The sequence below is a fragment of the Cottoperca gobio genome, chromosome 8, assembly GCF_900634415.1.
Source record: "Cottoperca gobio chromosome 8, fCotGob3.1, whole genome shotgun sequence".
Taxonomy (NCBI): Eukaryota; Metazoa; Chordata; class Actinopteri; order Perciformes; family Bovichtidae; genus Cottoperca; species Cottoperca gobio.
Window position 1 is genome coordinate 15,312,958 of NC_041362.1, and position 24,459 is coordinate 15,337,416.

The window sequence follows — 24,459 nt, forward strand, 5'->3', positions numbered from 1 at the left end:
GTGCATTACTACAATTTAGAATTATTTTTCCTTTATTAAAAATAAGAATAAATCCCTGTTTACTTGTTTGTGCATGCATGTGTTTCTGTGTCTGTCTGTGTGTGTGTGTGTGTGTGTGTGTGTGTGTGTGTGTGTGTGTGTGTGTGTGTGTGTGTGTGTGTGTGTGTGTGTGTGTGTTTGCAAATACTTAACACTTCCACATCCAAGCATACCCCCCACTGCTGCGCTGCGATGCATCAAAGCATCTGCAGAATTACTTCCGGATGCCCGACGGCAAAACTTCTTCTAAGCCCAGTCCAACATTAAAGTGTTGGATTTAGGAATGTGTGTGTGCGTGCGTGTTAATTAATTTGTGTGTGCGTGGACCTCTGTGTAGCCCTAATCTTACACTTCTGGCTCATGAAAAGCTATGCATGTTAGAAAAAGTGGGTTAACAGGACATAGCAGAGCAGGAGGTTGCAATTTGTTTGGCTCTGAGTAAAAAATAAATAAATAAAAGCTTCTCATAAAAATAAGCAGAGGAAGAGCCAGCGGCACCCCGGTACCACAGCTCACATCTGGCATTAGAATGCGTCTTTACATGCGTTTCGAGTGAAACTTCACTTCCCCGCTCTATATGCAAATAAACATGTATCATTTCCGTTTGCAAAGACCAAGTGCGTTGTTGTTGTTGTTAGCTGGCAGGAGGCAGCAATGGAAGACTGAACTTAAAATAATTAGAAATCCAAACAATTCAGGCTAGGTCTATTCCTTTACGTGTTCCGGGCAAACCCGATTGGCCAAGGTCTGACGCACTCGTAATTTATCTCTATGGGCTTTTGGAACTTTTCAGACATCGTGGACAAAGCCAACTTACACAATTTGAAAACCAACTGGAGATGAAGTACGTACTTCCGCTTACGCAGAGTACGTCAGTTTATTAGACGTCCTTCAATGGGGCCCAGGACACATTTGCGTACACACTGCTGAAAGAATGCCCTTGTGATCGGATCACTTAAGGTCTCAACAGGGCCCCAGAAAACTGAACTTCCACCCCGTTTCAGTGCTAGCTTCTGTTGGAGGTGCTTAAGGATGAAAGGAAGTTGGGGAAAAGAAGAAGCAATGAAGGTGAAGAACAACTTTCCAAGGAAATCCAGCTATTTGGGGCTTTCAAATTCACACAACAATATCTTACATCAGTGGTTGTGCATGGTTGCGCAAAAATGTAGATTTGGGAGCTGTTTACCCCCCCCCCCCCCCCCCCCCCACACACACACACACACTTTTAATATGGGCTTCAGTGGGAGGTCTGGGATGCCCACTGTGGACCTCCTCTGCTCCCCTCCATTAGAGTTGTTATCAGCCTCCCTCTCATGCCCACCCATATCCAGGTCTGGCAAGGATGTGTGTGGTACTTTTCATATGTGGAAACGTGAATGTGTTTACAGTATATCTCAAAAGTGAGTACACCCTTTAGATTTTTGCAAATATTCTGTTATATCCTTTCAGGGGATAACATTATCCTACTGAAACTTTGATATAACTTAAAGTAGTCAGTGTGCTGCTTGAATAACAGTATAGATTTATTGTCCTTTGAAAATTACTCAGTACACAGCTGTTAATGTCTAAACAGCTGGCAACAAAAGTGAGTACACCCCATAGTGAACATGTCTAAATTGTGCCCAAAGTGTCAATATTTTGTGTGACCACCATTGTTATCTAGCACTGCTTTAACCCTCCTGGGCATGGAATTCACCAGAGCTGCACAGGTTGCTTCTGGAATCTTCTTCCACTCCTCCACGACGACATCACGGAGCGCACGGATGTTGGACACCTTGCACTCCTCCACCTTCCTCTTGAGGATGCCCCACATGTGCTCAATTGGGTTTAGGTCTGGAGACATACTTGGCCAGTCCATCACCTTAACCTTCAGCTTCTTCAGCAAGGCCGTTGTCATCTTGGAGGTGTGTTTAGGGTCATTATCATGTTGGAAAACTGCCCTACGGCCCAGTTTCCGAAGAGAGGGGATCATGCTCTGCTGCAGGATGTCACAGTATATATTGGAATTCATGTGTCCCTCAATGAAATGCAGCTCCCCAGTGCCGGCAGCACTCATGCAGCCCCAGACCATGATGCTGCCACCACCATGCTTGACTGTAGGCAAAACACATTTGTCTTGGTACTCCTCACCAGGGTGCCGCCACACACGCCGGACACCATCTGACCCAAACAGGTTTATTTTGGTCTCATCAGACCACAGGACATGGTTCCAGTAACTCATGTTCTTGGATTCATTGTCTTCAGCAAACTGTTTGCGGGCTTTCTTATGCATCGGTTTCAGAAGGGGCTTCTGTCTGGGGCGACGGCCATACAAACCGATTGATGCAGTGTGCGGCGTATGGTCTGGGCACTGACAGGCTGACATCCCACTTCTGCAACCTCTGCAGCAATGCTGGAAGCACTCGCACGTCTATTTTTGGAAACCAACCTCTGGATATGACGCTGAGCACGTGGACTCAACTTCTTTGGTCGACCCTGGCGAGGCCTGTTCCGAGTGGAACCTGTCCTGGAAAACCGCTGTATGATCTTAGCCACTGTGCTGCAACTCATTTTCATGGTGTTGGCAATCTTCTTATAGCCAAGGCCATCTTTGTGAAGCGCAATAATCCTTTTTTTCAGCCGCTCAGAGAGTTCCTTGCCATGAGGTGCCATGTTGTCCAGCATTCAGAGAGAATTGTGCCCAAAACACCAAATTGAACAGCCCTGCTTATCATTTACACCTGAATCATTGTAACACTAACGAGTCACATGACACCAGGGCGGGAAAACAACATCATTGGGCACAATTAGGACATGTTCACTATGGGGTGTACTCAACTTTTGTTGCCAGCTGTTTAGACATTAACAGCTGTGTACTGAGTAATTTTCAAAGGACAATAAATCTATACTGTTATTCAAGCAGCACACTGACTACTTTAAGTTATATCAAAGTTTCAGTAGGATAATGTTATCCCCTGAAAGGATATAACAGAATATTTGCAAAAATCTAAAGGGTGTACTCACTTTTGAGATATACTGTATATTTGTGTGTGTGCTCCCTTTTCCCCAGAGCAGAGCTGTAACCATGCAGTCATCGCTACCCAAAGTGTGTGTGTGTCTGTGATGGAGGCTTGAGCATGTGTGTATCGCTCTATAGCGACGGCATGTAGCATGACGACGATGTTGAGTCGCTCACGCTCACGTTGGCTCAGGCTACAGGGGTGTGAGCTTAATTGTTTCTAAGTCTGTGATTTAAGGCGTCTTCAGAGATAAGCAGCGAGGTTGTGGGTGTGAAGATAAACATAACTGCGCATATATGAGCATGCCATTATGTTCAGCTATGAAGTTCAATGTCATTACTTTTTATAAGCTTTGCTAATTACACGGTTTACAGACAGTCAAAGAACGAGCTGGCCAGTCTGAACGATCCATCCGTTACTCCCCGCCGCTAGGAGACTACGAAGCTGCTGACCGCTCTCTTACCAGGGAACTACTCTCATAGTCAGAATCAGAATCAGAATCAGAATTTGGTTTATTGCCAAGCAGGTTATTGATGAGGCCAACTGCAGAGGGGAAGAAACTGTTCATATGGAGTGAGGTTTTGGTCCTGATGGACCGCAGCCTCCTGCCGGATGTTAGTGACTCATAAAGTCGTTGTCCAGGGTGGGAGGGGTCTGCTGCACTCTTACCTGCACGCTTCCGGGTCCTGGAGGCGTGCAGGTCCTGGAGGGATGGCAGTTTGCAGCTGATCACCTTCTCCTCAGAGCGAATGACATGCTGCAGTCTGACCTTGTCCCGGTCAGTGGCAGCAGCGTACCAGATGGTGATGGAGGAGGTGAGGATGGACTTCGATGATGGCAGTGTAGAAGTGCACCATCATCGTCTTTGGCAGGTTGAATTTCCTCAGCTGCCGCAGGAAGTACATTCTGCTGTGCTTTTTTTAACGAGGGAGGTGATGTTCAGCTTCCATTTCAGGTCCTGGGCGATGATGGTGCCCAGGAAGCGTAAGGACTCCACTGTGTCCACAGTGCAGAAGAGCAGAGGCGAAAGAATGCAACCTTGGGGGGGATCCGTTGCTGATGGTCCTGAAGTCAGAGACATGTTTCCCAGCTTCACGTGCTGTCTCCTGTCAGACAGGAAGTCTGTGATCCACCTGCAGGTGGAGTCAGGCACGCTCAGCTGGGAGAGCTTGTCTTGTAACAGAGCTGGGATGATGGTGTTGAAGGCAGAGCTGAAGTCCGCAAACAGGATCCTGGCGTAGGTTCCTGCAGAATCCAGGTGCTGGAGAATGAAGTGGAGGGCCATATTGGCAGTATCGTCTACAGACCTGTTGGCTCTGTAGGGGAACTGCAAGGGGTCCAGGAGTGGGTCTGTGATGGATTTGAGGTGGGACAGGACAAGGCGCTCAAAGGACTGCATTACTACAGAGGTCAGGGCGACGGGTCTGTAGTCATTTAGTCCTGTGATCCTTGTTTTTTTGGAGACAGGGATGATGGTGGAGGCCTTGAAGCATGCTGGAAGTGCTGGACATGAGGCGGAGGTGCTGTTGAGTGCGCTAGTTAGCTAATTATTGTCTCATAATGTGGTCTGTTAAACATTCAATTCCTCAAATTCAGTGTTCATAAACACTCAAATAGGCTACTAGTTCACCGGTCACCAAATGAACCAATAAAATGACACATAAATGGTCGGAATACTGTTCACACCAGAAATGAACCTCCCCAGAGTTCACCCCTTCGAGGCGGATCATAGAGCGGTTATTTGGTCCGCAGCAGAGTTCAGGTCCGGCGTTCACACCAACCCAAACGATCCGCACCAAAGGGGGAAACGCTCCAGGATTCAACCGGACTAAACAAGACTTGTGTGAACGCGTCCTAAAGCTCACTAATAAACACTTTATATGTTGCATGTTTATTCCGTACAAAAATCGTAGTGTAAATACTACAATATGCCATTTTACGAGGGGGTTATGCACCGGACTATTTCTTGGTGGTGAGCAGTAACTTGCTTGAGTCTCCGCTGGCGGCCTGCAAACTGGCTGCTGGCTGTAGCTTCAAATACCAACCAAGTTTATCTTATTATTGAAATAATCAGAACTTACCACACCAGACTTAATTATGTTTTCTTTTAGTTACAAATTCCCTTTCGTTTTTAGAAAAAACTTACAATTTTAGTACACGAAAAGCTTAAAACAATTTGCCCAAAACGTCCAAGGCCTTTATCCTGATGCTCTCACAATCATTTACATGAGAAGGCTCAACACTTGCAGGAATAATACAGCAGAAAACAGAACGTTTTGATACTTTTTGATAAAATCCTGAAAAGAATCAACAAAAACCAACATAAGAGATGAGTGAATCACACACACGTGATTAAACTAGTTACGATATAATAACGATAACAATGGCATAAGACACCTGACTATTTACTGGATACTCCCTCAGAACATTATTTGTATTATTTAAATCAGTTTGAGTTTGCATTTGTACTACATAACTGATATAATAGTAACTTTATCAGATGTTTTATAGATTCGTTTCACAACACTTCCATTGACTGCACATTATGAGTGAGACAGTGAGACTGATGACAACAAGAAGCACCTGTTTATGTTGATATGGAAACCTAACTATTTAAGACAGACCATGTGTGAGCCTGCAGATAGACTGTGAGAGAAAAGTGAGAAAATCAAGGAAGTTGTACTGAACAAAACCTGAAATACTGTGTAGTATGTCCGTGGTAACAGGTGCACTAAACCGTAAAATGATGAATTCAAAAGATGGTGTGAATCAAAAATTAAGTTGCGTGAATGTGTTTGTAGCAAGTCTGGATTCACAAAACACACAGAAAAAAAACTGAAAAAACGATACAAATAAATGCATTTTATAATACATTGTCAGCTTTTAAACTGGTATATTACAGCACTGTGAAATCTAAAAGTACTGATACAGTACAGGAAAATATCACCATCAAGAGCAACATTCAAATAATTACAAAAATCCTTATGAAGAAGGCATTCGTCACAAATCTATAAAGCTGCAGGAGTTTCCCTTTTGTTATATTATGTGTGTACTTATGCATTAAAACAAGTGCAAACAGAAAGGGAGTGAAACTACAGTATGGCTGTTTTCAAGTGTCCAAAGTTACCATAGAAACCTGTTGGTACCATACTGTACGTAGACATGAAGCCCGGTGAGCGAAGCTGTCGAGCTTTCAAGATTTCATAAGACATTCATAAATATATAAAGTCTCATTATGTCAATTAAAACATTAAGACACTAGGCTTCAACATTATAGGTCATTTAGCAGACGCTCTTATCCAGAGCGACCTACATTGAACTAAGTACAGGGACAGTCTCCCTGGAGCAGCTCAGGGTTAAGTGCCTTGCTCAGGGGTACAATGGTAGCAGCCTGGTATTGAACTCCCTACCTTCTAGTGTTTTGATTGGAAGGCGTACCACTAGAACACTAGGCCATCATCCACCCTATGTGATGCATTCAAAGTGCAATTCTTTAAAAAAAACGCACAACGTTCTGAATATTCACAAATACTAAATATCAATTTGTGTTATAAATATCTGCATATCTATATTGTAATATCTGTACTGCAACTCTGCAGCAGCTATCTCAACGTTTTAACATTGCAAGTCAATTAGTAAGTAAAAACTTTTTTTTTCTTTATTTTGGCAGATATGGGATTCAGACATATGGCACAATCAAACCACCACGACATTTTGAAAACAATAGAGATGGCGATATTTCTTCAGTATCTAGAAAAGTGCACTCTGTAGAGTGTAAATCACCACCAGATGTGTCCCTCTCACTCAACTGTCCCTCCAGGAACCCTTACATTTAAAAAAACAAAGGGGATTAATTCAACTCGTATGGTGCCTAACTTTAGTGGATGATAAAATATCGGGTATGAATGGGACGTCAGATGTTGAGCCACGACAAAGACCAACATGTGGCCTGCAACAGACAGTTTTTAGCCAAGTCGAAGTGCTTCTTGCTACTGAAGCAGTGGTGAACACTTGCGGCCTCTAAGGAGAGGAGTGAGGAGTCAGTGCCGGTATAAAAAAGTCAATAAAATAGGCTTTTGCAAAAAGTGTGAATCACCGCAGCCATGAGAGGTCCTTGAGCATAAAGTCACAAATGTGGACCAGAAATATTTGCCTGATGAATCCAGTGCAAGATTATCTGCGGACACGCACACACACATGACAGAGTGCATGATCCCCTTTAGGCTTATACCGAGCAGAGATAATTAACTATCCCTGGAGAAAATATAAATGCAAAGTTCCAGGGCAGTCGGTTTCATTCATACTAAAAAAGGATACAAACTGTTGTAACACTTTTAGCGCTGTAACCTGCACACACCTGATGTTCAGTAGAGAGCAGTGTGAGTGCAACAATCTCCACTCCATCCAACTATGTTGCTTGAAAATAATTGTCCTTGGTCTTAACTGTGTATTTATCAGCTGTAGTGGTAAGCTATTGATTATCATTTACTACAAAAGGCAATTTAGGATTTTCACTCCTAATAAGCCAAAGGTCAAATAAACCGATATACTCCTTCACTGTAACAAGGTGCCAAGAAAAGAGGAAATTAGTTTATGCAGATTCATGGCTCAGTTAAAAGTGTCTCATCAATCATCGCGTCCTAAATCCACAGCTGTCCCTCTAACGTGTTGACACAACTGTTGCTAAAGCAGCAAGAACAGATATAGGACCTGCCTAATAAAATCGATACACACGTGTGTAAATAAAAATAAATAAAAGGTCAAAGTGCTTGAAGATTCAATACACCGGTGCGTGAGAAGATACAGAAACAGCGCTCTAATCAGATACTGAAGACTCAGCAATAAATTCCATGTTTGTGTGCAACAGTGTAAGTTAGTGCACAGATTTGTTTTGCTATAGGCAGGAGTCCCAGTGTATCTGCAGGTCACAGCTGTCCAGGAAGTCCGTGGAAAAGACACTCGGGGGTGTTTGGGGGCACAGTGGGGCCAGTGTGGCGGTCTCCTCTTCCCTCTCTCTTTCCATGGTGAGGTCCAACCAGTCCATACAGTCCAGCCCGTGCTCCCCCTCCGCTGCCATGTCGAAGGTATCCAGGGGAGACGAAGGATGGTCGAGGATGCTGGGGGTGCACAGCATTTGACTGTGGAGGTCATCAATCAAAGTCAACAGGCCCCCAGGCTCCACCCCCAGGAGAGGCTTACCGGTGGTGCTTTCGAGAAAGTCCTCCAGGCGTCCACCCCCGGCGCTACCCAGGTGTTGTTTCTCTTCTATGGTGTCGGCAAAAGTCTGGAGCTCAGACTGCACCGAGGAGGCCGAGTGTGGGGTGTCACAGCTGGGTGGGATAGGGGGGGATAGCAACAGCTGGAGTGGGGAGGGAGGGGGAGAAGAGTGTGGATTTAGACTGTCCAGAGGAAGGTCAGGTGCTGGTTCGAAGGTGGTCGACATTTCTGAAGGGAAATTTAAAAAAGTAGGTTAGGCGCTCGCTCCCAATACAATAATCATCAAACTCCGCAGTAAATAGAAAAATGTTATTAGACAGTAAACAGATCAGACAGTGTTATTACATCTTACCTCCTGTCTGCAAAATGATGTCAATAAAATCATCTTCATGCTCTGTATCCTGAGGATACACACACACAGATGGAACAACACATTACCCTTTAAAACTGTGTAAAGTTCACATAGCACATAACTATGTGACACAAGCACTTGATGTGAAATGATGCAAAACAACGTATCAAACCGGAATGCAGAGCTGCTTAAAGGGACAGTTCACCACTAAATCAAAAACACACTATTTCCAGAACTCATGACCCGGTTACTCAAGATGATCCACACACCTTGTTTAGAGCAATTATATGTAGGAACTCATTTCTTTTTACCGAACTACACCCACCAACCGTATCACCGTGCAGAAGGAAGCGTGCATCCTGGACGGGAGGCTCTCCTGAGCTAGCTAACGTTAAGTACCGAGTACCGCCTCTCGTCCATGAGTGGATGCACGCTTCCTTCTGCGCGGTGATACGGTTGGCGGACGTAGTTCAGTAGAAAGAAAATAGTTCCAACATGAAACTGCTCACAACAAGCTCTGTGGATTATCTTGAGTAACGGGTCATGATTTCTGTAAAGAGACATTGCTGTTGGGTTTTTCAAATGTATTTTTTGGCCGCTTTGAGCAGCACAAGCCGAGTGCATCTAGTTCCATTATAATGAGAGAATATAATGAGGTAACGGCCGTAGAAATGTGGCATTTCACACCAAAACAATCTAGATTGATAATTAGCACTACAGAAAAGAAATGTGAATTTGTTTTTTGGGGTGAACTGTCCCTTTACATATACTGTAGGTTAGCAAGAAATAATGGACATGAAGTGCTTCATACTTTGTTATCAGGCGATGAGGCAGCTGTCTTGATGGAAGCTGGAGACAGAGGAATAAACAACACATCCAGACTCGGGCACAACTCCTGGAGGAGAGGAGAACGAAGTGAAAGCCAGATAAGGGAAAAAGTCAAGATTCCTGTACGTCCAAAGTCATCTCAAAAAATCCTTTACAATGTGACCGTAAAAGGAGATTACTTACGGTTTGAGAGGAAGGTGATAAGGTGTGTTTCCCTGAGGCAGCAGCCTCCTGGTCCTTGAAGAAAGGCTGCAGACTGGGAGGTGCGGACAAACACTGAGCAACGTCCTGCTGAGGCCGGGCTGCAGATACCTGAAGTCCCCCATTCTGTGGCTTCAAATCATTACAAAAGAACGGAAAGATAAGTTCTTCTGACGGGGGGAGAGCGGTGTTCAGAGCCAGCGGCACTAGTTATTTTAGTAACATCTGATATCACTCATCATTTCTTTCTATTAAGAGTGCGATGAGAGAGGTGAAAAGATCCGGAAAGACTGCTGATGACAGCAATACGTGAACTCAGGCACACCAAATCTCGACACTTCGCAGCACACCTGCACTCGTCGAGAGATGCCGTACGTCTCAATTAGGCGAGATGCGGTGGAGTTTTTGTTCCTCCTGTTCACAACATAGATCATAGTAATGGAAGATGTCGTTAGAGTAATTAGCCGAGCAATAATAATTAGCATCGGGCTAGTGTCACACACTCTTATCTAAGACTGCTGTCATTGCTCGAACAGCATACATCATTAATTTCCACCCCCTATTGGACTCACTGGAGCAGTTCTCTTCCGCTGTCATGTTTCGCTCTCTTCTTATGAAGCATTAACAAACTGTTCTGTGACCGCGGCGCCGGAACTCGTTTGAGAATGATATGTGTATGTAGTATGAGGGTCCATGAAACGTGAAAAAGAGGTGATTTAAAAGTGTAATATCGGCTCAGCAGAAATTTTTATTTATTTATTTATAACCTTTATTTAACCAGGATATGGCCTCATTGAGATTAAAAATCTCTTTTTTAAGAGTGTCCTGGCCAAGATAGGCAGCAGCACAGTTACAGTCAAAAGAAAACAGTCACAATCACAACATTAATTAAAACCTTTACAGACACAGCGGTCTGCTTCAATGTGTTTAAGAGTCTCTTTAAGTCTGTTCAGAGAGACCAGCTCTCTGAGTTTCAGCTCATTCTGCAGCTGGTTCCAGGCAGCCGGAGCAGCGTAACTAAAAGCCCTTTTCCCAAGTTCTGTACGGACTTTTGGGACAGTTAAAAAGAAACAAGTTCTCGGAGCGAAGCCGATACGGTCCACTGCATTTCCTACTAATGTAGATCCTTAGGTATTGTGGAAGAGCACCAAGAATAGTTTTATAAATAAGGATGTGCCAGTGTTTCAGTCTACGTGAGGTCAGGGAAGACCATCCAACACGAGCATATAAGGTGCAGTAGTGCGTCAGGGTTTTGAGGTTTGTTATGAATGTCAGTGCCCCGTGGTCGACGGTATCCAGAGAGCTGAGGCACTGAGACGATGCATTCATATAAACAACATCTCCATAGTCCAGCACAGACAGAAACGTTGTAGAGACTCATCTCTTTGTGGCCTCCAAAGAAAAACAGGACTTGTTTCTAAAATAAAAACCTAATTTTATTCTTAATTTTTTCAAAAGTTCTAAAATGTGAGGTTTAAAAGAAAGAGAATCGTCAATGATAATGCCACGATACTTGAACTGAGACACAGATTCAATCTCAGAACCCTGTGAAGTGGTGACAGGAGGGAGGTTCAAGTGTTTGGTTTTTGCTTTCGAGATCATCATGAGCTTCGTCTTTCCAGCATTTACGTTTGAAATCACACAAATTACATTGTACAATGTTAAAAGCAGTCTGGAGCTGACAAAGAGCCTGATGTGGGGAGGACGCAGAGCAGTAAATTACTGTGTCATCAGCATAAAAATGGAAAATTGCATTTAAAACATTGTGATTAAGACATAACAATGGTCCTACAACCGATCCCTGTGGCACACCCTTGGATACATTAAGAGAGCTAGAAGTTATACCTTCTGCCCGCACACACTGTGATCTGCCTGATAAATAGTTTTCAAACCAACAGACAGCTTGATCTGAGAGACCTATACTGTAGAGTCTTTGTGACAATAAGGCATGATCCACTGTATCAAAAGCCTTGGATAAGTCAATAAAAAGTGCTGCACAATGTTCTCTATTGTCTAAGAAATGTATAAAATCATTTACTACTTTTAAGGCGGCCGTTGTAGTGCTGTGTTTAGTAGTTACTTTAGTTGTTGACTTACCAATGATTCCAGCACTTTATTTAAGACAGACAATTTGGAGATGGGTCTGTAATTGTTTAGGAGAGTGGGGTCACCCCTTCACAGTGGGAGAACAAAAGCAGATTTCCAAATCAGGGGAATTTCGTTTGTCTCCAGGGATAGATTGAAAAGATAGGCCAGGGGCGAGGCGAGGAAATCAGCTGCTAACTTTAAAAAGTATGGCTCCAGGTTGTCCGGACCTGCTGATTTTCTTGTGTCTAAACTTTTAAGGGCTTTATGCACCTCTGAGACTGTTACTGGATTAAAAGTAAAGGTTTGACCCTGCCAGACACGACCTTCAGAGCGAGCAAGGGCTCCTTGAGGCATGTTCTGAGATTCAAACAAGGAACCAGAGGCAATAAAATGTTCATTAAAACAACCGAGCATTTCTGCCTTGTCAGAGATTTGAAGAGAGTCTTTGACAATACAAGGTGGAAGCTCTATCACATTTTTATTTCCAGCTATTGATTTAATAGTTTTCCAGAATTTAAGGGGATTATTTAAGTTATTTGTGGTTTCAGTTTGGAAATAATCAGATTTGACTTTGATTTTAACAGTGGATGCATTTCGCAGCTGCCTGAAGAGCAGCCAATCCGACCCAAGACCTGTACTCCTGGCTTTTGACCATGCCACATTGCTCTCGTGAAGTAAATCAGAGAGATCTGATGTGAACCATGCATTATCTCTGCCTTTTACTCTGTACTTTCTTAAGGGGGCGTGCCTATCAACAATTATAATAAAACCATCATAAAAGAATTTCCAGGCATCTTCAACATCGGATATGAGATTGATTTTCTCCCAATCGAAGAGAAACAGGTCGTGAAAGAAACCTTGCTCCACAAAATGTTTCATATCACGCTTTATGATGACACAGGGTTTTGTCTTAGGGACTTTTGTATTCATTACTGTAGCAATGACACAGTGGTCACTGATGTCATTTACAAATACAGAAGCAGTGGTGTATTTCTGAGGAGTATTTGTAAGGATAAGATCAATTAAGGGGGATTTTTCAAGAGATTTCAGATCGGGTCTAGTGGGACTACCAACAATCTGAAAGAGATTTAAGGAATTGCAGTATTTCTTAAAGTCCTCTGATGCTGGTCGCAGCCAGTTCCAGTTAAGGTCACCCACAATGACAATTTCACTATAGTTAAGACTGGACAAAAGCTGCATTAAAGATGGTAAAGCGTCACTGACAGTAAAAGGCCAGTTCAACTAAATAGAAAGAAAAAGGTTTTCCAATTTACCCCCTTGTCATAGCTAGCCAAGCAGATAGTTTCACTTTTGAGATGTTGATCTAAGAGATTCATGCCACCATAAATTGTGGTGAACGGAACTTTGTCTATGTAAAATTACATTTGAATGTGGCTTTTCAGAAACAATGTCTTTCTTATCCACACGGCTCACTGTGGACAACTTTCATGCAACTACAACTGTACTCCAGAGAAACGGTCTGTCGCATGACCAGAGAACACCCGTTGGTAAAATCTGTATAAACAGTATATGAGTATTTCACATCTTTCTAATGTTTTCCTGTTGTACATTACTACTTTAAACCTCACCTTCGCCTCCTGTTGTTGCAAAAATCCCACGTGCATGCTCTGCTTGCAATGATTATCAGCTTTAGGCAGCTCAACAGGGTTGTGGCCGGGGAGCTTGGCTGGAGTAGACTGTAGTCGCTGGAGGAACGTGAAGGATGTAAATAATGTTATCAGTATTAGTATTGTTAATACACTACTTCTGATCCATAATACTGGCATGGTTGATATTAATCTTGGCATACAGTCAAAAACACAAGAAAAAAAATAAAATCTCCGGACTGCTGAAAGAGAGTCGTGTACCTGCAGTGCGATGTGATTGGTTGCTTTGCTCCCAGGTGCATCAGTTCTTTGGTTCTCAGTGATGTGATTGGTCAGTGCAATCAGAAAGTGGTTGCCGTTGCCGTCGGTGACCAGAGTCGGGGTGGAGTTGCTCTTGAGGAGATCGAGTGGGAAAGAGGGGGCGGAGCCTGACTGCTGGTTGAAGGACGCTTGAGACACCTGGACAAAACCCAAAATAACTTTTAGAGGAATCTTGATTTGTGTACATTTTTGCTTCATATTTCATATCAGCTCATCTTCAACAAATTACAGAAGCAGAGGCAAGTGAGAATTTTTTGCCAAGATAAGTTCTTTGAAAAACAAATGTAATCATGTGAAACAGGTAGAAACAAAGTTATGGAAGGTGAAATTTGAATAATTTTTCTAATTAAAATTAACAGGTGAAATAAAAAGAAATTGTGTTTGTTGTTGTAATACTCGTTATGGCCACAAGAGGCTGAAGTTCACCGCTACCCAATTATCTAAATGGAACTAAAAGCGTTCATGTTTTCTTCCAAGCGAGTTTTCATTCCTCCATAACACGAGGATATATTGTGTGTTGAGTTGCTAACACACACTATGCGTACATACGTCATAAACACAGGAGAGAAAACTATTTACATTTAGATAATGGATTACCAGAATCTTTTTCTCTCACTTGCCTCTCAGGGCTTCCATACCCGCTGGCCTGCTGATCTTGCTTTATATTCTATACATCCTAAAACCATTGGGAGCATCAGAACTTTACCGGCATAACCAGGAAATCTGACACCAAAGTCTACGCAGTGTGAAGGACATTGTGAAGCCCATTCCTGACCTGTGGTGTCTGCTGCGGCGCCTGTTGTTGCTTCAGATGTATCTTGGTCTGTATCTGGATTTGTTGCAGCTGTTTGGTCTGTTGCTGTTGCTGCTGCTGTTGTAAAAACGACTTCTGCTGCTTCAGTAGAATCTGTTGCTTCAGCTGCATCTGCTGCTGGTGTTGTTTTGACTGTTGGTGCTGCTGTTGTGACTGCAACAGTTGCTGCTGCTGCTGCTGTAGTTGTTTGAGCTGCTGCTTGTGAGATTTCTTCTTTCTCTGCTGGGAAAGTTTCTGCAGGTTCTCCGGCATCTGACTGCGGTTCTGAATGATCTGCTGCTGGTTCTGAATGTTGCGCTGCTGCTGTAGCAAAAGTTTCTGTATGGCCTGTTGGTGGGCTAGCTGCAGAGTGGTTTGCTGCAGACGCACGTGTTGTTGTTTTGCTTGTGTGCTCACCTGCTCCGGCTTGAGCTGGAGCTGAATCTGCTCCTGCGCCTCCTGAGTTTGGGTCAAAGGCTGCGGTAATCCATGAGTATCTGGTAATTGCATATTTGTCTCACACACCATGTCCTCTACCTCGATGGCCTCCTGTTTGACAGTTACCTTGACAACATCCATCTCACATGAAACGGGTGACAGTGCAGGGGGGAATGAGAGCGGGACACCGGGCTTATCGGGAGGTTCTTGTTTAACTCTTACAAGAACCAGCGGCTCCGCTCCTCCTCTGCTCCCGTGCTCCAGCTGCATCCTCAGCACCTCCACCAGCCTCTGTTTCTGCCTCAGCATCCTGGTCAACTCCTCAATCTGCTTGTCTTTCTCCTGCAGCATCCTGTCTTTGTCCATAGTCACCACTGGAGCTGGGGTTGTGGTGGTGACCAGGCAATGTTTGCGCAGAGAGGCCGGCTTTAATGAGAACTGACAAGGTGTCGGGGTTGAACACCTGGGCTCTTCTTTAATGCTGGTTGCAAGCTGAGCAGCTGAACATGGCTGAAGGCTCACATGCGTGAGAGGTGAACTCATCTAGACAAGAGAGAGAATAGAAATATGTAAACATACAGTAGTGCAAGCGATGAAATGAAAACACGAGTGCAAGAGCTTGAGACTAAACATAATCACATTTCTTAGTGTGTAAACTAAAGGACCTGCAGCCAAGCTAACTGCTAATGTCTGTATGCTAACATGTTCACAGTGACAATGTTAGCATGCTGAAGGTCAGCAGGTATAATGTTCACCATCTTAGTTTAGCGTGTTAGCATGCTAACATTAGCTAATTAGAAGAGTTAGCACAAAACACAAACTACAGCTGAGGCTGATGGGTCATTCATTTTGCAGGTATTTGGTCATAAACTAAAGATTTAGACAAATCTTGTGCTTTATTAAAATAATGTATTAATTAATTTATAATTTAAGGATTTGTTATTGTCATTTTACAATACAGGAGTGCACAATGAAATGTAGTTGTTATATACACAGATATTTTTTCTTTAATAGATGTTATTTCTTGCTTCTTATATTTTGTCATATATTTTATTTTATAAATGATATATTTACTACTAATTGTTTTTTGATTGTACTAAAATCATCTGAGTGATAATTACCATATTGAATCTTGAAATGTCCAAAATATTTAAATTAGAGTAGAATATAAACAATACCATATGAATAAAACGATATACAAATACAGGAAAACATTCTATATATTTGGTATTATTTTTTTCACATTTTATAAGTATATTAAACAAATATTTGAAGTATATTTAATACATATAAATAGTTGTCCAAAATATATTAGGTAATATAATTTAACTATACTCTAACATCATTTAATAAATAAATAATAATAATAATAAATACACTTAATGGTGTCTCGTAACCTAGTAATTATATATTGTTAATACACAAGTACAATACTAGTATGGCACGTACATTATTCATTAGTGCACATGGAAGTATAAATAGTATACAAACATTTAGTACAATTAGTCACACTCTTATTTTTTACAAGTGTACATTAAAGTGTTTTTTTATGTTACTGTTTTTACACGATGATTATTCAATCTATTTCTGGGGTAATATAAAATTAAGTCAATGTTTTACAACAACAACAACAACAACAACAAATAATTCAGACCATTTCCCCCAGGGTGTCGCTGTTAAAGCTGCTATCATCTGGGCTCATGGCGCCTGGCGAGCAATCAGAGGGCGTGAGCGAGGCGTTTGAGGGGGAGACGGTGCCACCGCGGCTCATGAGCTGATGCAGAGTGGCTGCACTGTTACCTGCATCAGCTGTACAGAGGTTAAGAAAGGGTAGAAAGTACAAAGATAGTATATTATCTACACTTCCTTATCTTTTAACACTTGAACACATCGTGCTGTGAAGAGAGGAAGTACAGACACATTTCCTGTTTGACTGACCGATCAGAGAGGACGTCTGATGGCGCTGAAACTGAAACTGTTGTTGTGGTGTGTTGTTGTTGGTGGCGGTTGCAGCAGTTTTGCAGGACTTTCCTGCTCCTTCGGCCCCCGGCCCTGTGGTACCCCCTGCTGTTGGAGAGGAGGAAGTGTCACCGCCTCCGTTCAGCTCCTGGTAGGTCTTCAGCCTCTCAATGAGGTCGTTTTTGGTGCCAGAGACTGGCAAGCTGCGCAGCTTCAACTCGGACTTCAGTTCCGCGACCTGACAGAAGACGGAGTAACAGAGAAATTGAGATCGACGGACAAGAGCGAGGAAAAAAAGCAAAGACATGAGGTTAAGTATAAGAGAACAATTGAAATGGATCACAGAGGGGAAAGAGAGAAAAGAAAAAGACAGAATAATCCATCACTGTCCCTTTCTGTGTCAGCTCTGAGTTGGCAGGCCACTTTGTTAACAGAGAATCTTTTACATATGTCAACTCCTATCCAGCAGTTACTCTATTGACTCATAGCTTGTAGACAGCAGAGAGAGCTGTTGCTCTTCACTGTACTGAGAGAATGAGACTTAAGTCATGTTTCTGTGCAGCTAACCTTCATTTCATCCAGGTTTGGAGGTAGAGACACTGGTTTTGTCCCACTTAAAGGAGCAGAAATCTGACGGCTGTGGTTTGAAGGGGCCGTAAAAGGTCGAGTTGGGGAGGAGGTCGTCGTGGAATTGGAGGAAGAGGAAGATGGCTGCTGATCTGTCTGAGGTCTGTTGGGAGAAAAAGGAGTGTGATCGCAACAGTCTTTAGACAATTAATTCTCCTCCTACTTGACCATCCACACAGGAAACGTACTTGGGTGGTGCAGGCAGGATGGCGTGGTAGTTATAGTGCTGCTGCTGCTGACTGAGGATCTGGAGCTGCAAGAAGAGCTGCTGCTGCTGGAGGATTTTGGCATAAGATGAGTCCAGATGGGGAGGAGGCTCTTTATCTCCCTTCTGGTCGGGAGGGATGTACTGATGGTACTTTAACTTTTTAATCTAGAAGGCAACACATTAACGATATAACAAACAATCTTTTTTTTTATTGCTGATTCCATGACTCGTGTTTGTCCTCATAGGTTTATATGTATGGGTTCATTGAAATACGAGCGTTAGTGTTTACTACCTTTAAAAACACAAAGATTTACCTTTGGCTTGCTGTCCTTGGGTTTCTTGTGTCTCTGTGCAGAGCGGTCCGCTTTAGGCTGGGACTGAAAGAAAGGAGGAGAGATGCTGCTTAGTGCTTACTGTAATTATGTATTATTGTTTCGTATTATTAACAGCGTATTTTTTATAATTATGAGACACTTTCAAACCTTTACTGTTTGGTTGTGATGCCAGATGTCGCTCACCTTGATCTGTGACGTCGCCCCTGTCCTCTGCCAAGGTGTTGCCGTTGTCCCGTTGGACAGCTTGAATGAGGGAGAGGATCCAGAGATTGGCGGGAGAGCAGGAGCAGGAGCAGGAGGAGAGACCTAATTGATAAGATGATGAAAAGGAGACCAATAAATCAGCCAGGCCAATATATCGCCTGATATTATCCTATTGAAGATATATATAATTAAATCCAGAGTCAGCATATCGGTGTGTCTCTTGCAGGTCTCCAAATAAAGCTTTGATGGAAAAAAAAGAACTGAGAGAGGTAACAGGATCCCAGCAGGAAGATGACACAGTGAAGCTTCATGCTACATTTAGAGTACGCTATTGTGATTTTGTACTCCTGTTTCACATTGTTGCAGCCACGACACACAATATGTTAGTCACGCAGAGGTATCCTACCTGCGTGGGAGAAGAGATGCTGCTCCCGGCCAGCGTCTCTGGTGGAGAGGGCAGAGGGAGCAGGCCCAGAGGAGACTCCTGGCTCACCGGCTGCTCTGGAGACAGACTGTAATTGCTGTCCTCATCACATGACGAGTTATCACCAGAACCCTTTGGAAACTGTGTCTCTGAGAGGGAGAGGAGGGAGCGGAGAGCAAAGGGTTGATATCTTTTATTTTACTGCAGAGTAACTTAAATTATTGTCCACTTTGCCTGCACATCATGCCCAATAAAAGATGAGTCAAGCTTTATCCCAGGGATGTTTTTTAATTCCCAATCCGGCCCCTACAGCCTCCCACTCAAAGCTGAATGAAGCAGCCTTCTCTGAGGTGTAGAGTGTAAATACAGCGGCATGCTTTGGGACAAACCTCCCTCTCTCTGGCTCAAACAAGGACTGTCGTAACTCTTTGTCACCATGGAATCTTATCAGCATTTTTCGGATGCGGCAACCTAAGCTCATGTAGAAAAAAACCCTCCCAAGCTTTTTCGGTGGGATTTCGCTTTTTTTTATAGTAAAAATCTTGTTTTTGAACTCGGATGCTTATGAGCAGCTTGGTTTTTGTAACAGTGTCTGTAAATATACAAAACTGTTCAATCAAATGAACACATCAACCGTTTACTAGACTTAACAGGTGTAAATGTGATCCTAAATACAATGTATGAGTTGTTAAAGGCTGTAGGTTTGAGGAGTTTACGAGTAGCTGCATGGAACTTACATTGGTACGGCGTTGCATGTGGAAAGTAAGGTCTCGCTGTCGGGAGTGTTTTTAGTAATCCACATCTCCGCTAATTGGTTTGGGATGGCACCTAATATGGCAGACCCTCCACACAAACAAGAAGGTAAGGAGAGGCAGTAGGGGCTGGATTGGAATTGGGCCACGGTTTTTCATTCATCTAAGTTCACTTTCAGTGCAGCCAAATTAGGCAGGCCATCTCATGTGGACTGGTTTTTATGTGACAGATGGCGTCTCTCTAAGGAACGGCGATATGCTGAGAATTCTGGAGGATCAGTTGCGTAATTCGTGCGTAACTGTTTATGTGAGGGCTCCTTCTGTTGGTGCCAGCCTTCTGTGCTACTAATGATATTCTCCTTACAAAATGCTTTCCAGGCTACAACTAAACGTAGCTGAACAATGTAAAATCACGGAAAGTATTTAAAAAAACAAACAAAAAAAATGTCAGCCAATGGATAAATGTTTCCATATCAGCCAGCGTATGAATTTGAAACGTCCTTCAGGACAGGAATGAAAGTCGTGGTGCTCCTGCTAATTTCCATCAGTGATATCACATAATCATTTCATTATAATGCAGACTTTCAAGTCTTTACAGGGATTTAAGGTATAAAAAGGTAGCTGCTAAGATCCGCTTGACTAAGATAGAGACTTTTCTTTTGCTGGTGTGTGTGTGTGTGTGTGTGTGTGTGTGATTTTATTACAGGAGTTGCTCTGGGCTGCAGCTGACAGGCATATAAAACACACCGCTGGTCATCAATCTAACATCAGCAGGCGATGATGAAAAGACAACATGGGGCTGATTTAATAACCTCTGATCGAATAATGTGATGACTTCCTTACTGCTGCGCTGTGCCAGTGTGTGTGTGTGTGTGTGCGCGTCATGCTTTGTATGTTTGTATCTGTGCATGTTAACTCTGTGTTCCCAGTGCTCCTGCACTAAGTGGCGGTAATGCGATTGTGTTTATTGTGCAGCGGTGACAGAGAGATGAATAATCCTCTGAAGGCAGCCGGACCCACCGTCTCTGATCTCATCATCTAATGTCTGACAGCACTGGACTAAACATGCACAGTAACAGTTAGATAGTGCTGCTCCTTTCTTTCTTTTACTGTCGCTGTTATAATGGAAAAGGGTGAAATTGGGGTCGTTTCTTCCGCCGCTATGCCCAAATTGCAACTGATTACAATCACATTCATTCAATTATTTTGTCATTTCCTTAATACAAGATAATGGGTTTTCTTTAACAGACACCGACAGCAGAGAGGGAAAAGTCTTCACTTCCTGTCTGCCAAGCAGGGAGGGCATACATGATTTACTGTATCCTAGTGCTGTGACGCGATGTGTGTTTGAAGCATGAATGCTCAAGTGGGGTAGTTTGTGTGTAACTTGTTCATTGTGTACATATTGGATGTGATTGTCCGTTTGTTTCCAGTGTGTGTCACCAGGCATCTGTGTGGGTGCCTGTGTGTGTGTGTGTGTCTGTGTGTGTGTGTGTGAGTGGGCGTGTGTGTGTGGCGAGCACAGGTGAGGCATCTGAGAGGGAGCATCAGTGTGTTCATGAGAGCTGGAGGAGGAGGCCAAGAGGGACATCCTGTCAGGAGCCTTGAACTGTGGGCGTGTTGTTGATGTATCACACTTTTACATTTATATTACACCTACCTCCTCCACATATATACAGGGCATATTTTATTTAAAGGTGTCTTCAGTATTTCAAGGTAACTAGGTGGCAGAAAAACAACTAAACAAGCAGAGAGATGTAGAGCCGGTATGAAACCAAGGTTTATAAAGCTGTTATAGCTAAGTCACCCTGGCTATATAGCGCAACATTAGCATTCAATTTGACTCATGTTCTACTCAAAGGGCAAGGTTTGAAAAATGAAGCCAATATGGAAGTGCCTTAAATCTTCATTCTTTATAATGGCCAACTCCACTGGTTGCAAAAAGAAGTCCAATTGTATAGAAGTCTATGAGAAAATGACCGTACTTTTGACTAGATTTATTACCTCAGTAAACATTTTCCTAATGAGTTAATGCTCTTAATCGATACTTCAATACAGCATGATGTTCATTTTTGAAAATGATGGTCGCATTTAGAGTAAAATAGACGATAAAGCAGCGGATGCTTTAGGGTGTGGCTACGTTGTGATTGACCGTTTGTTACCCAGGCGCTGGTCTTAAAACTTTAACCCTTTCACAGTGTTTTTGATCATGTCAAGTTAACCGTGACATTTTGTTGGTCTAAAAATATCTTGTTCATCGTTCGGTTATGCTCTGATCCACTCTCTCGTCATTTCTGGTTACAAAAAGACGACATGGCGACAGCCAAAACCAAGATGGAAACAGCCAAAAAGCCAGATGCCGATGGCCAAAATACCAAGCTCAAGGCTCAATGGATGTAAACAAACCAATGGGAAACATCACAGTGTCTACGTCCAATTCCTATATACAGTCTATTGTTCTACTGTAGCTTTTTTCTGCCACATTGTTGATGTAGCAGGTGTTCAAGGTGAAGGAGGCTTAATCAAACATAAATAATTAAACTCTTAGGTCAAGCTTATAGTTGGCTCCACCAGTTGGAGTACTTTAAGATGAGTTAATTGTAGGCCAGCTGAAGATGGCAACAGTCCAAGAAACAGTTCATTTGGTGAAATATAATTGTAGAAACACTAAATTGTCTTGAATGGGCTCCATATGTCATTTAGACACCTGGTGGGAGTCAATGACAAATATAACCCAACTGACACCTGGCCTGGCTTACCTATGATGGCCTGTTTAATGCTGGAGTGAACAGGCAGGATATTTTTGTGGATCAGCTCCATGGGCCCCGGCCGGTGGGAGATCTTATCGTTCAAATCATCGGCAATGCGAGCTCTCTTCAGCTGCAGCTGCTTGGCCTGAAGTGACGGCTCTGCTGACGTCTCTGGAAGCATGCAGAAACCAAAAATGTGACTTTTGTTTTGCCAGTGTGCAAGGATCCTAAGAAGTTATTTGTCAGACTTTCACAGGAGTCCAGACACACAGGAGGCTCTTTGTTGCACTCACCCTCCAGGATGTGCATCCTGATCAGTTCAGAGCGCTCCGGTCGTGCCCTGATCTTCCTCTTGAGATAGTCCTCAGTCTGGAGAAAAAGAGAGAAAGACAATCACTCACCTTTGGAATTAGATCACATATTTATCATTTTTCCATAACTCATTATCTCACCAACTTCTCATCTGCCCTCTTAAGTTCTCCCTCCATATTTATCCTAAACAAGGCTTTCCATCAATCTTTTACCTAAAGATGGATCACCTAGATAGCTGCTCAAATCCCAGTCAACACATTATAAGTAAGACCTCGCTGACCTCACCAGTCTGAACACTCTGGGCCTATTCTAACTCTAAACTTGCAGCTGTGGGCCGTCAGCTCCAGGTAAAAGATGAGCTATATGTTTTGGAGAGATGACCTGACCTGAAGAAGAGGCACGTGTTAGATCCCGTAGATTATTCCCTTGTTAACACAGGGTGAGTCTCGACCAACTCTCTGATTAAAGGGTCTGAACCTAAGGCCTGTAGAGTGTGACCCTAATAGGATCTTCAAGGCTGTCTAAGCTGGTGGCGAGGAGATTCGCCTCGAGTCTAAATACCCTCATCCAGGCGCCTATCCTGCTTGTGCCGATAATACTGCTGACTGAACAGCCCTGAAATCATTTGATAGTATCGGCCGTGCCTGTTAACGGCAGCTCTCCTCTATGATCTGTGCACTTGGTAATGACTAGGTTTAATTTAGCGGCTAGGATTAAAGCCCCACGGATCTGTTTTAGTTATTTGCCAGAGAAAACCCTTTAAGAACCTTCCAGATATTAAACACCCAAATACCTTTTGTTTTAATACCTTCAGAAAGATATTATGTCTCAACGTCCACAACTTTACTTTAAATCCAAAAGATAATTTTTTGATTCAAACCATACAGCTCATATTGATTATACAATACAAGTTTATACTTATCATTTAACTATAGCATACTATTCAATCTGTTTATTCATACTGTTTAACCATTATGCAGCTATTTAATAAACCATTTACCCATTTCTTTAAGTATTACTTTCAATGTATCCATTACTTTTAGCTCATTCATTATTTATGCAGTATATAGCTTATTATTCGATCAGTTTATCCCTTATTTAAGATAACTATTTATCCATTACTGTTGTTATTTAATTAATAATTAATTTACTATTTCATCTGTCTATCCATAACTTTAACATTTTATCCATTACTTGAGCTCTTTAATTAAACCATTTGCCTATTACTTATAGCCAACTATTTCAACTTTTCTGCTTGCGTGCATATTACTTTTCACACCCTCTCAACACGTGGTGCTCAGCTGTTACAGCTGACTCAATATGTGAATATATTTTTTTAAATCCAAATTGGAATTGGAAAGTACCGCTGGTTGGGAATCAATCCAATACGAGGATTCATTTTCTTTGCAGATGACCTTATCTCAGTGCTTATTTGTGATTTCCAGTCCTTCTGTATTATATTATTATTCAGCAGTTGCTGTAATGATGTCAGATGTCGCAAAGCCGAGAGAGATTGAACGTCTGCTTGAAACAGACCAGCTTTGACTCCAGTGATTGATTCGAGGATGGCACACTCACCCGCGCTCGCTCCAAGCTCCGTCTCTGTTCGTGGAAGCCAGCTGAACTTTTCAGGGCTTGAAGAATAAAGAGCAGAGAGAGAGAGAGAGAGAGAGAGATACATTAACATGGCAGTGTGTACATTCATGCCACTGAGGGGAAATGGAGAGCAAAAAGGTTTTAAATGGCTCTTTGCTTCAACAGTTCCAAAGCTTTTCCTTTCTCACATTTTGAGCTTAGTGAATGCTTGCTCTCACTGTACAGACTCACACATTTATATGCCATGACAGAACACTATACATAATAGCCTGGGCAGCAGCCCTGTTGAACAGGTAAAGGGAGACATGTAAGGGGATGGACTCTGAGGGTTTCAGTCCAACGATCTTCTTTACAGCAGTGGAATTTATGGAACCTTTTTTAGTACTCACAAATTACTCAAGGAAGACTT

At 42.8% G+C, this 24,459-nt stretch overlaps 2 protein-coding genes across 8 annotated transcripts in view; both read right to left on the reverse strand.

Moving 5' to 3' along the window:
* The window catches only part of LOC115011815 (uncharacterized), a 196,711-nt gene extending 192,274 nt beyond the window's left edge, over nucleotides 1-4,437 (reverse strand). Inside the window, exon 1 of the mRNA XM_029437046.1 lies at nucleotides 4,192-4,437. Coding sequence (XP_029292906.1) covers nucleotides 4,192-4,437 — 246 coding nt within the window. The remainder of the gene's footprint in view (nucleotides 1-4,191) is intronic.
* A 1,437-nt stretch (nucleotides 4,438-5,874) lies between these two features.
* Nucleotides 5,875-24,459, reverse strand: part of mrtfab (myocardin related transcription factor Ab) — a 43,959-nt gene continuing 25,374 nt past the window's right edge. For 5 of the 7 annotated variants that reach the window (XM_029438472.1, XM_029438471.1, XM_029438470.1 and 2 more), the window contains 17 exons: nucleotides 24,033-24,088; nucleotides 22,436-22,511; nucleotides 22,152-22,313; nucleotides 18,623-18,789; nucleotides 18,196-18,318; nucleotides 17,992-18,054; nucleotides 17,658-17,842; nucleotides 17,410-17,572; nucleotides 16,822-17,080; nucleotides 16,538-16,692; nucleotides 14,428-15,426; nucleotides 13,593-13,790; nucleotides 13,314-13,430; nucleotides 9,619-9,768; nucleotides 9,419-9,502; nucleotides 8,608-8,656; nucleotides 5,875-8,483 (listed from right to left, as the gene is read on the reverse strand). In XM_029438472.1, coding sequence (XP_029294332.1) covers nucleotides 7,933-8,483; nucleotides 8,608-8,656; nucleotides 9,419-9,502; nucleotides 9,619-9,768; nucleotides 13,314-13,430; nucleotides 13,593-13,790; nucleotides 14,428-15,426; nucleotides 16,538-16,692; nucleotides 16,822-17,080; nucleotides 17,410-17,572; nucleotides 17,658-17,842; nucleotides 17,992-18,054; nucleotides 18,196-18,318; nucleotides 18,623-18,789; nucleotides 22,152-22,313; nucleotides 22,436-22,511; nucleotides 24,033-24,088 — 3,557 coding nt within the window. In that variant the 3' untranslated portion in view covers nucleotides 5,875-7,932. The remainder of the gene's footprint in view (nucleotides 8,484-8,607; nucleotides 8,657-9,418; nucleotides 9,503-9,618; nucleotides 9,769-13,313; nucleotides 13,431-13,592; nucleotides 13,791-14,427; nucleotides 15,427-16,537; nucleotides 16,693-16,821; nucleotides 17,081-17,409; nucleotides 17,573-17,657; nucleotides 17,843-17,991; nucleotides 18,055-18,195; nucleotides 18,319-18,622; nucleotides 18,790-22,151; nucleotides 22,314-22,435; nucleotides 22,512-24,032; nucleotides 24,089-24,459) is intronic. The other 2 variants (XM_029438476.1, XM_029438475.1) reach the window with 2 other exon arrangements.